General features: G+C 44.6%; 1 protein-coding gene across 2 annotated transcripts in view; it reads right to left on the bottom strand.

Moving 5' to 3' along the window:
* Positions 1-12,651, bottom strand: part of ARID1A (AT-rich interaction domain 1A) — a 70,807-nt gene that overhangs the window by 31,622 nt on the left and 26,534 nt on the right. For both annotated transcript variants that reach the window (XM_030323587.1, XM_030323588.1), the window contains exons 3-4: positions 11,643-12,095; positions 10,335-10,451 (exon numbers count right to left, since the gene is read on the bottom strand). In XM_030323587.1, the coding sequence (XP_030179447.1) occupies positions 10,335-10,451; positions 11,643-12,095 (570 nt within the window). The remainder of the gene's footprint in view (positions 1-10,334; positions 10,452-11,642; positions 12,096-12,651) is intronic.

The following is a 12,651-nucleotide window of genomic DNA, read 5'->3' as shown; positions in this document are numbered from 1 at the left end:
AAGCCTAGGCAAAAACTGTTGGCCTGTTTCCTTTCACCATGAAATGTGACAAAAGGCAACACAGTGTAAAATTTTAATCCTTCAAGCATTCCAATTTTTTTAAGCCTTCAGAGGATTTCTGTCACTCCCCCCAGTAAACACAGATGACAAAACGCTGGCCCTCGAGCTCACGTGGGCAGCAGGAGCCCAAGGCTGCTCAGCACAGGTGTACCGAGGAGCTGCCTCGCACAGGTGCTACACACAGACCTGGTCCCTGAGCAGAGGTCCCAGGCCACCATAAAGAAATCAGGGGAAAAGTCCCAGAGAACGTATTGCAGCTAGGTTTTGAAGCCAAAGTAGGAGTTTGCCAGGCATTAAAGAGAGAGACAGGGAAGGTGACTGGGCAGTCGTCGGAAGCAAGAAGACACTGGCAGGAAGGACTGGGAGTTGTGAGGAGTTTGAGGCACACCTGAGTGGCTGGGGACGAGGCTACACAGGTATGCTGGGAGCTGTGGCTGGTCCCACAATGGGGTCTGGCCTGTAGGCATGGAGAGCCAGGGCCCCCAAAGCACCACAAAACAACGGGTGGTGGTCTTCCATTCCCACCCCACACACTCAGAGATTATTTACAGTTTACTGGACACAGTCAGTAAAATTCATGTATTCCAAAGTCCCCAAGCTTGACATTTCATTTGAAAATTTTACTCTCAGTTCTCAGGGTCTAACTCCTTGCTGCTGCTGCTGCTTCTTTTCTTTTAATGTTTATTTATTTATTTAGAGAGAGAGAAAGAAAGAGGCAGAGAGAGGCAGGAGAGACAGATTATCCCAAGAAGGCTCTGCACTGTCAGCATAGAGCCAGACTCAGGGCTCAATCTCAGGAACCATGAGATCATGACCCGAGCCAAAATCCAGAGTCAACCAGACGTTCAACCGACTGAGTTACTCAGGAGTCCCCCTAACTCCTTGTTTCTAAACCATTAGATAAATGAATCACCTGGGGATCTTGTTAACAGTGTTGGATTCAATAAAGCTGGGTGGGACCCAAGAACCTGCATTTCTAAGCAATTTCCCGGGTGATGCCTGTGTTGCTAGATACAGGACCACATTTTTTCAGTAGCAAGGTTCTGATTAACATCACCATTAATCAGGACACTGTTCTCTAAGAAGAAAGGCACAGACAGGGTTTGCTCCCATCTAAGTCAAGGGGAACAAAAGAACCAAATTTGAGTCAACTTCCCACTGTTTGAGGCGATTCCCTAGTTGGTTACTTCCTCCAGCAACCCTGCGCCCTATCAATTTGGGCATGTTCCCTCTCCCACCCCTCCCTGCCCCCCCAGCTGCCCTTTTCATAACTCGTCTGTGCTCCATGACAAGGAGGTCTGGAAAAACAGAAGTGAAATGGCAATTCTTTCAGGACAAGCCTGGTAAATGTTAAACGACAAAGGGGTTGAGGCTTCTGGTTAAACTTGAAGAGAGAAATTCAGATTCTCCAAGCCTTTCTTCTGCTGTGTGGGATGCTACAGGAAAGATTTCATCTGAAATACCAGAGAGAGCTGGATTCAAATCCTAGTTCTGACCCTTAGTTTCTTCTAACATAAAAAAGGAGTGGTTACTCATTACATTTCAATTCCTGCCCTTCTAGGAGGATTGGTATTGCCTATAGCTCCTTTCCTGGCCTCACTCCTACCGTCTTAAGATCTGGATGCTACAGAAACAACGTAGTTCCCTCCCATTTCTTCTTTCTAGATCACTGTAACCCAAGCTCCCAACAGTCTGACAGTAGTAAAACATGAGTGCTAATAGCTGTAGTGTTAATAAGTAAAGTCTTAAAAAGGGCTTGAAAACCCAGGTGATTAAAAAAAAATCTGTACATAACTTAACAGACATTAAAAATCCTAATCCTGGGGCGCCTGGGTGGCACAGTCGGTTAGGCGTCCGACTTCAGCCAGGTCACGATCTCGCGGTCTGTGAGTTCGAGCCCCGCGTCGGGCTCTGGCCTGATGGCTCAGAGCCTGGAGCCTGTTTCCGATTCTGTGTCTCCCTCTCTCTCTGCCCCTCCCCCGTTCATGCTCTGTCTCTCTCTGTCCCAAAAATAAATAAAAAAGTTGAAAAAAAAAATTAAAAAAAAAAAATCCTAATCCTATTCTCCACCTCATTCCCAGCATCCATAACCTCCATTCCTACCTAATGAGAAGAAACAAGTATGATCCAGCTCTTCAACACTGGCCTCTAAAACTTCTCCAGTCAAGGGTACAGTGTCCTTTGTGAGCTAACCCAGTGAGTGCCCTTGATGCCTTTTTTTTCACAACTCTTGAGAGATAAGTCTGTTTACACCCTCCTAATATTCTGCCAGCATCTTCAACCTTCTTCCTATCTACAGTATACACATGCGGGTCTTCACATGAAGTGGAGGAATTTGGGCTGATTCAGCTGTCACCACCCCCACCCCCCAACACCTTTCAAGAGTGTTCTTTACCTTTATACCTTTCCCTGAATTTCCTTTTCCTCCAGCCCTCAGAAACCAGGTCCTCTCCACACCTAAAAAGGATCCCAATAACCTGCTTCATGACAGATCCCACTTTATATTCCTTGAAATATAAATTCGATGTGGACCATTCCCCCTCGCCTTTGGCTTCCATAAATATGACACAATCCTGGTCCTACTCAGAGCTCACCAGCTATCTGCTGGGCGCTTCTACCAGATGACTGCAGGCATTGTCCAGGGCTCCATCTGACTCCTCTCTCCGTAAGCCACGGGCTGGGAGGCCTCCTTCAGGCCACAGTTTAACTGTTAATCACTATACACACAGCTCTCCAATTCTATCTAGTCTCAGCTCTTTCCCAAGTTGCAGTCTCCTCTCTCCAATTAGCAACTCAGCATATGTTTTTGTCTTGTTTTTTAAGTAGGCTCCACACCCAACGTGGAGCTTGAATTCACCATCCTGAGATCAAGAGTAGGATGCTCTGGGTGGCTCAGTTGGCTAAGTGTCTGACTCTTGGGTTTCAGCTCAGGTCATGATCTCATGGTTTCATGGGTTCGAGCCCCATGCCAGGGTCTGCACTGACAGTGCGGAGCCTGCTTGGGATTCTCTGTCTCCCTCTCTCTCTCTCTCTGCCCCTCCCCCAACTCACACTGTCTCTCTCAAAATAAATAACTTAAAAAAGAAAAAAAAAAAGAGTAGGATACTCTATCGACTGAGTCAGACAGGCACCCATAAGTATTTTTTTTTTAAGTTTCACTATATGGAACTTAACTTCTCCCCCAAAATGAGTTTTCCTTTTAACTTTTCCGTCAACGAGATCTTTCTCCTCACCCCCTTCAAGATCATTAAATTTTCTACCCAGTAGAAGCCACTTTCTCTCAGATCTATACATTTTTTCCTGCGTACCTCATAAATGGGACTAGTTGGCTATGCAAATGAGACAAAGGAGTACAACTCCACACCTCTCACCAGAATTTTTTCAACAGTTTAACTGCTGCCCTTGCTTCCAGACTCTCCCCTTTTCAAACCACACTATACACGAGTGGATTATTTTTTATAACATTAGTTTTCTCACATTACTGCTCTAATTCCATATCTAGTCTGCAGGCCTGTAAGATCAAATCCAAATGGCTTACTTGGCCCACCAGGGTCCTAATCCCTTTAATCTAGCTTTCCTTCCTATTACTGTCCACCCCCTGGAAGCTGGATCCTGACCAGCCCCCTAATATCATCTATACTATACCCCACCCCCACCTGGCCTCTGCTCAGGCTATACTTTTCTTTTTTAACCACCCAAGTATCTCCATATCTAGGTCATTCTAAACTTCTGCCATGATGTCTTCCCTCAACTATGTAGACATAATGACCACTGACTTAACCAAACTTGGCAGTATCCATTATGACATTCAGGTATACATTCTTCTACCTGTTTTACTAATGAAACAGAGAAGGATCCTTGAGGGTAGCAACCACGTCATATTCAGAATCACAGGCTGCCTCAGAAGTCATCAAAGTCATCAAAGTCTAACCCTTGTCTAATGCCTGTCTGCCTTCTATAGAATGCCCACAGCAAACAGTGTGCTAGCTTTTACTCCAGGGACAGGAAACTTACTCACTTTTTTTTTTTTTTTTTTTTAATATTCTCATCCTCCAGATCACAAAAGAACTTGAATGTCACACTTGGCCTTAAACCTACAGGCAACAGGTAGCCAGAGGCTTTTAAAGCAGCAATGTTAACTTGCCAGATTTGATTTTTTAAGATGATTACAATGAGGACAGACTTGGAAGGAAAAGAAGTAGAACAGCTGGGAGTCTGGGGGGAAGACACTAGGTGAGAAGAAACGGGACTTAAAAAAAAAAAAAAAAGGCAATGGGTAGGACGGGGGAAACCAGATCCAAAAGCCATTTCTGAGGTAGACTGGGATTTGGTGGCCAACTTCTAGAAGGGCTTCAGTGACGAGTGCCACAGAGCGGAGAACTCCCAGGGTGGTGTTGGCAGTGCAAGGGATGCCCTACCCCAGGAATAGACTGCACTGAGCCCACAACTGTGGGCAGACTATTTCTCCCAAGTCTCTTTTCTCTCCACCTTTTTCAAGTCACAGCCTTCCCTCCAGATCACCAAGAGTCAAACTACAGTTTAAGTCACCACTGTTATTCAAGTTACCATTGTGGCTTCCTAGTCTTTTGATTTTTTTCTTCCCCTTTCGAAGGGCTACCTAAGCTCACTATTATTCAAGTATGGTTTTTAGAACTCTAGCACCACCTGAGAGCTTGCCAGAAACGAAAACTGTTAGGTCCCACTTTACACCCAGAATCTCTGGGTAGAGGTCAGTAATCTGTGTTTTAATTAATCTCCAGATGATTCTTAGTGCATGCTAAAGTTTGAGAAGCACTGATCTAGCTAACCTTTCTAGATCTGGATTTTCAATTCTATATCTATTTTCCACCACTGAATGGAAATTGTATTCCAAGTAAAATTTCAAGACTAAAATGTAAATTTACAAATGTGCCTCAGTAAGAAAAAAAATTGGGAAGCATTCTCTAGGGAAACCACATACACTTGAATGAATCACTTAAACAGAAGCTTTTATTTATTTATTTATTTATTTTTAAGTTTTTATTTATTTTTGAGACAGAGACAGAGCATGAGCAGGGAAGGGGCAGAGAGAGAGAGGGAGACACAGAAACTGAAGCAAGCTCCAGGCTCTGAGCTGTCAGCACAGAGCCCAACGCGGGGCTTGAACTCAGACTGCGAGATCATGACCTGAGCCGAAGTTGGACGCTCAACCGACTGAGCCACCCAGGCACCCCAAACAGAAGCTTTTAAAGCTGCAACTCCGGGGCGCCTGGGTGGCGCAGTCGGTTAAGCGTCCGACTTCAGTCAGGTCACGATCTCGCGGTCCGGGAGTTCGAGCCCCGTGTCAGGCTCTGGGCTGATGGCTCAGAGCCTGGAGCCTGTTTCCGATTCTGTGTCTCCCTCTCTCTCTGCCCCTCCCCCGTTCATGCTCTGTCTCTCTCTGTCCCAAAAATAAATAAACATTGAAAAAAAAACGGGGCGCCTGGGTGGCGCAGTCGGTTAAGCATCCGACTTCAGCCAGGTCACGATCTCGCGGTCCGTGAGTTCGAGCCCCGCGTCGGGCTCTGGGCTGATGGCTCAGAGCCTGGAGCCTGTTTCCGATTCTGTGTCTCCCTCTCTCTCTGCCCCTCCCCCATTCATGCTCTGTCTCTCTCTGTCCCAAAAATAAATAAACGTTGAAAAAAAAAAAAAATTAAAAAAAAAAAAAAAAAGCTGCAACTCCAAGCCATTCCCAGAAATAATTATAATCAAAAGTCAGATACCAATTTTCAGACGAGACCCTTAAAGATTTTGCCCCAAACTAAAGAAACCCCAAACAAACCCATTTTGTTTGCTTGTTCACCCATCCCTTACAAGAACCTTCTTGTCTTTTTTTTAATGTTTATTTATTTTTCAGAGAGAGAGAGAAAAAAAAAACAACAACAACAACAACAAACAGCGGGGGAGGGGCAAAGAGAAAGAGGGAGACACAGAATCTGAATCAGGCTCCAGGCTCTGAGTTGTCAGCACAGAGCCTAATGTGGGGCTCAAAACCATGAACCGTGAGATCATGCCCTGAGCCAAAGTCGTATGCTTAACCAACTGAGCCACCCAGGCACCCCAAGAACCTTCTTACCATAAGGTGAAGTAGTTGCTATTTTACAAGACAGATGACAAACCCTAACCCCACTTCTTCCTAAGGCCACTGTCAGGAAGCACAAATAAATTAATCCATCCTCTACCATGGAGTTTGGGCTTTCCTGTAACAGGTTGTGATACCTGCCTTGCCCTAGTAGTGAAAACAACAATCTTATAATATGGTCAAGCTGTCCCCTGTCAGACATACACTTTGTGAATGAACAATGTAATAGATGCTGCTCAGTGGAGCCTACTTTATGCCAGGCACTAGGATGCCAAGGAACAAGACAGTCAGCCCTCATGAGTTTGTGTTAAATAAGTAACACTTATTTAAATTTGAAATTACACTTGAGAAAGATACTGACGAAAAAACATGGGTGCTAAGACAGTCTATTTTAGCAAAGGAACCTGACACAGTTTGGATTAGTGGATTTCTACCAGGGCTGCAAATCACAGTCACCTGGGACAGGCCCCACCCCCTGCCAAACAATTCAGAACTCTGAACCCTGGCCACTGGATTTTAAAGATCATTTGTTCCCCAGGCATTTCTGACATGCAGCCAAGGTAGAGAACCACTGGTCTGGGGCATCATGTGATAGATATTAGGGGTAGATAGGTCATTAACACAGTGCCTGCCCTCCAGAAGCTTACCATCAAGTGGAAGAGACCCAAGTAAGTAGAGGTATCAGCAAATTGCTCTAGTGACATGAAGGAAAGAAACCTCAGATATTGGACAGTGTTTCCCTTGGTACAAGGATGGGGAAGCGATCTCAGAGAGCTATATAAGGTGCTTTTACCTATGTCAGCAAGGTTTGCTTGCTAACGATGGGTCCTCAGGCTGAATCATTCTTTGTATCTTTTAATTTTTTTTAGTGTTTATTTATTTTTGAAAGAGACAGACAGACAGACAGACAGTGAGCAGGGAAGGGTCAGAGAAAGGGAGACACAGAATCGGAAGCAGGCTCCAGGCTCTGAGCTGTCAGCACAGAGCTTGGTGTGGGGCTCAAACTCACAAAACCGCGAGATCATGACCTGAGCCGAAGTTGGACACTTAACCGACTGAGCCACCCAGGAGCCCCTCTTTGTATCTTTAATAGGTCTTAAATATTGCAGAGTTGTTTCATTCATTCATTCATTTATTTATTTAGCATTTATTCATTTTTGAGAGACAGAAACAGAGCGTGAGTGGAGGAGGGGCAGAGAGAGAGGGAGACACAGAAGGCTCTGAGCTGTCAGCACAGAGCCTAATGCGGGGCTCAAACTCGTGAACCGCAAGATCATGACCTGAGCCAAGGTCAGACACTTAACCGACTGAGCCACCCAGGTGCCCCTGTTTTTTGTTTTTTAAATAAAAACTGACTTCAGTCCGTGAGGGCATCGCAGAAGTTATTTAAGCTGAGTTTTGACACTTGATTAGGAAGGAGTTTTCTGAGGAAATAATCTTAAATATGTAGTCTGAAATATGAACAAGAATTAGGAGGAAATGTGTATTAGGCAAGGGAAGGGTCTGTGCAAAGGTCCAGAAGCAGAAAAAAGCATGGGGCCTTATAAAAACTGAGAGGAAGTCGACAGCAAGGCAAAGAGCAAAAAAAGGTTGAAACAGAAGTTCTCAAAGTGCCATCCCTGATCTAGCAGCATCAAGTGATTTGTTAGAAATGCAAGGTCTCAGGCCTCATTCCAGATCTAAATCAGAAGCAGGGGGCAGCCTATGTAATATTAAGGATTTTGGATTTTATTCTAAGATTAATGAAAAATAACTGAGAGGTTTTAAATAGAGGGATAACATAATCAGGATAATAGCAGCTAAATGGTCTGGCATTAATAGCTGAGCAAAAACTCCTCAAAATCTAATTTTTGTAATAATCAGGATCAGAAACCATAATGAGTCTTTAAATCAAGGGTCACAATCATAATGCTTTTAAGGCTAAGTGGGTAAGGTGAATGAGCGAAGAGGGTGATGTGGAAAACTGGAAAGGCTGCCCTCCAGTCAGCTGCTAGCTACTGTTCTGGAGCCACACACAAAGAGGTGCCCCCTAGACATCTGCTGAGTGAAGGAATACACTGGGAAACCTAGGGATCCCTGACACAACCGCTTAAGAAAAGAGAGGGCCCCTTCTAGGGAATCCCAACTTCTCCTTTCTTCAGATGTGACGGTTTCCCAGCCTGGCTAGGCAAATCTGGCATCAAACCAAAATTTCAAAGAATAACCACCTTTTGTTTCTTAGTCCAAGTAGCAGAGGGATAAAAAGCAATTCAACAAACAAGATGCCAATAACCCAGCCAGCTCACCTCCCACATAGAGCTTCTACCAGAGAGCAAATGACCCATTTGGATGAATCTATAGTAGAAGCCTGAGCTTGGGAATGCTGCTTGTGATAGGCTGCCCAGGAACAATCCTCCCCTGGGCCCACAAAGCTGCCAGCACCCTCCCTTCAGCAGGTCAAATCAGAAGCTCTGGCTCAAGGCTCTCAACCGTTAGAAGACATGCAACATGTTTGTATGCTAGGCTTCCCAGGACTAAAAAACAACAAATACAGTTCTGTTCAAAGCTCACTAGGAGCAAGCAGAAACTTTTTGACGGGGAGCAACTTAAAGCACCGGCAAAAACCCACTGATTTGGTTTCTTGCCACAGTAGCACCTCACCAAGATTTACCTACAGACCACAGATGATGAGGGAGTGGTTACACATTTCTGACTGAATCAGGTTAAAAAACACGTTCCAGTGAGGTTCAGGATGCAGAAAAGGATTGCGACAGACGTTTGTGAAAAGGGAACAAAAAGGGACTGCCTTATTCAGACACATCCTCACCCAGTTCCTCAACTGAGAAAGTCAAGGGTCTCAGACTCCCATCTGACAGTGGCTACTTGTCCTGGCCTGGGATGCCTGCACAGCAGGTACCCAGGGACTCCGCAGATCTTGCCCTACTCAGGTCATGGCTCAGAGATCTTCAGGGGAAGCCCCGAGAGGCTTCATGATGAACAGAGTTCCTGCTTCCTACCTCTTCCTTAAAGATCCAGAAACCATTGTCTCCCAAGTCAGAATAACTGAAGAGACAGGCTTCAAATCTGAGTAGAATCAAAATTTCAAAAGACTTTTATCTAGATACATGTGGCTGAATTCCTATTTACTAATAACTGAAGCACGATTTGCCATGGAGGGTTTCATACCTACTGTCTTAACTAGATTTCAGAGCAGCCCATTTTATTCCTGTGCCCAGATTAATTTTCAGAGTCTCACTGACTTGCCTACATATAGCACCAGAGCTAAGATCTGGGGCAAATGTTCCCAGAACCAGTCTACTGTTAACTAGTTGGTGCCGTCTCTCAGGTATCATGTAGAGTCTCTATGCCCTCAGAAGTGACGATGATCATATCTGACATTTATGTAGGGTCAGATATTCATAAGCACTCTATTTTAACTTATCTCACGTTAGTAACCACCCCACAAAGTGGGTACTTTAAGGTTCATTTTACAGATGCAAAAACTAAGGCATGGCAAGGTTAAGTGACTTGCCCAAGGCTACAGTTAGTGGCAGAGTCAAAAGGTAGACTGAGGAACAATGGCTCCACAGCCCAAGCTCTTCATCAGCAGACTGTACTGCTGTTCTCAGGATACAGTCGGTCCATCCATAAACACCAATCAAGCATCTGGGCACCAAGCACTTAACTAGACAAAAGCACCTATTCACACAAAACAACCAGAAAAACTACTTTTACTCAGTCTATGCTCAATGCAATAATCCATGCTGAATGCACCCCCAGATCATACTTCCTAGCTAAACATTGAAACAAAAACCTAAAAATTAAGCCCTGAAAAGTAAGGTGAAAACATCCCTGAGACTTCTCTCCCCTTTGGTGGAGAGCACATAGTGCTTCCAACATCTTCATCATCTCTGTCCCTCACCTGGCCCATGCCGCAGAGTCCAAGATTTAAAAAACAAAACCCCAAACCAAAAAAACTCTAAACAGAGATCACAAACTTATTCTCCAGGCAGGGAGCCAAAACAGACATTCCACAAGGTCAGTCCATAAATTCCTATTTAGAATTTTCAACCTGAATTCAAGGAATAGCTCATTGTTTATTTAGGTCATACCACCAAAACACCCAACCAGAAACCAGTTTTCTTTGCTTTCCTCTCTGCCCCAACATCTTTTAGAGGTTGGCAAGAATACTCACAGGCAAGCTTGAGGGTCTTGACTGAAGACTCAAGTTCATATCTTCTTGCCCTCCCTTACTGGAGGTCATTGAGGGGGCTGAGGATGCCTGAGACCCAAATGAATCTTGAGATAACTCCTAAAATAAGAAAACAAAAGCTGTGAAGGCCTGGTACTGATAAACCAGGCAAGCTTGCTTCATGGTTAATGGGCTATGGGGCTGTCTCACAGAGAGCCAGTGAGAGCAAGAAACTGCCCAATTGCCCGCAATATTATCTGAAGGCAGAAAAATACAAGGTGTGGCTCTTAAGACACATGTCAAGGAGCACCAGGTGATGTACGGAATTGATGAATCGCTATAATATACACTTGAAACTAATAGAACACTGTGAACTAATTGGAATTAAAAAAATAAAGTTGTTGGTTGGATTAAAAAAAAAAGGACTTGTCAAAATGGATGTAAGACTCTTTCTGAATGGCACTGCTGACCATTTATCACCACAGAGTGTTGTTTCTTCGAGTTAAATGTTGAAGTATGGCTAACTATAATTTTATGTATCAAGGAATGAGACTAATTAAAAAAAAAAATCCCTCCGCATTAAAATGAGTCCTGCTTCCTTCAAAGACATTGCCTTAGGATGAGATATTCATTCCAATAATGCTATCAATGCACAGAATCTTTAGTGGATCTGTCACCACTCGGTCATTTCTTCTCTTTTTTGCTTTTTAAAGAATAAAACCCAAATTGTTATTTTTAAGCTTTATCACCTACCTTGTTCACAGACATGACTACAAATGAATGTTAGCTATTTCCTAAAATCAAATCCACCTTCAACAAATGAAAGGACTCGCCACCATGGAGAATATTCTAAGCTATGTGATGTCAGCTCTGATGGCAGTTTCAAATGAAGGGGTCCGAAATACCTTGAGCAATAGCAGAATGTAATGGCAGTTGGAATGAATGTACAGTACAGCCTCCCAAAGCAACTGTTTTTAAAAAGACCAAACTCACTTAGATGTTCAAGTTCTGAACGCTAGTATAAAAAAACAAACAAACAAAAAACAGTCCCGTTATCTTTAATTTCTTATCCGTCTATGCAACTTTCCATTGCCCTATTTCTTCATCAGTAAGGAAAGGTACAGGTTTTTATGCAGTTAAGGTTATGCCTTTATTAGTTCAATCAATCCAGTTAGCATGTTTACCCAGAGTTTAATTGGTTTTTAAGTGCACATTTGAGAACCAATTTGTATGGCAAAGTTCTCGGGACAACCAATCCCCGAGTTGCCTGTGGTCACATGTAGGGAAGGATGAAAGGCAGAGGTGCCTTACCTGCGGTGGAGGGAAGCGCTGCTGGGAATAGGCAGTTTGCTGGGACTGCTGAGACTGGGGCTGAGGGTACGCAGCCTGCTGGGAGAGCGTCGAGGAGGCTGGCTGCTGAGGTTGCTGCTGCTGGTAGGGAGACTGTGCCTGTGGCTGTGAGTAGGGGGGCTGGCTCTGGGGGTGCTGCTGCGTCGTGGATTGCTGGGAGGGGTATGGAGTCGGGGACTGCTGATGTGGAGGCTGGGATGGCTGCTGGGAATAGGGAGGCTGAGAAGACGGGAGCTGTGGCGGCTGAGACTGCGGCTGCTGCTGATAGGAAGGCTGGGCGTGAGGGTTCTGGGATGGTGGCTGCTGGGAGTAGGGTGGCTGCTGCTGCTGGGGGTGAGGACTTTGCTGGTTGTAATATGGAGTCTGGCCCTGTTGACCATACCCACTGGGGCCTTGTTGTCCATAAGGAGGAATCTGTAGGAAAGGAAAGGATACTTTTAGCACAGACTCTTCTGGATGAAGAAAGGTACTCTGTCAGAAGCTACGCCCTAAGGATGGGTATAGAAAGCAGGCAAGCCAAGCCTCCCACTTAGAAGGCCCATGGTTTCTCCTACCATCCCTCTCTCAACTGAGCCAGGAAGGACAGCCAAGCTGGGTTACTAGTTGGTTTGTTTACAAGTAGAATGCATTCATCCACAGAAAATTTACACTATTTAATATTTGAGCAACTTACAAGAGTTCAAGAGCAGCTGTTTTTACCAATGAACCTACTCTTTTTATCATGGCCTAGACTGTTTTTGTAAGTGCTAGGAATCTGCACCCTAGCCACAACGAATAGTCAACAGCAGCCTGGCTCAGCCAACTGAAAACTGGGTTTAGTAACCCAGACAGTGTGCAAATCTCTAAGCTACTCGGGCTCTCTTTTTCATTTAGTCTTCATTCAAAAAATATCTGAAAGCCTACCTGTTTACTTGTACTAGGCATGATTCTAGGCACTGGGGATATATTTGGTAAGCAGGCAAAACCAAAA

The sequence above is a fragment of the Lynx canadensis genome, chromosome C1 (genome assembly GCF_007474595.2).
Source record: "Lynx canadensis isolate LIC74 chromosome C1, mLynCan4.pri.v2, whole genome shotgun sequence".
Taxonomy (NCBI): domain Eukaryota; kingdom Metazoa; phylum Chordata; class Mammalia; order Carnivora; family Felidae; genus Lynx; species Lynx canadensis.
This window is presented reverse-complemented; position numbering and strand designations above follow the sequence as displayed.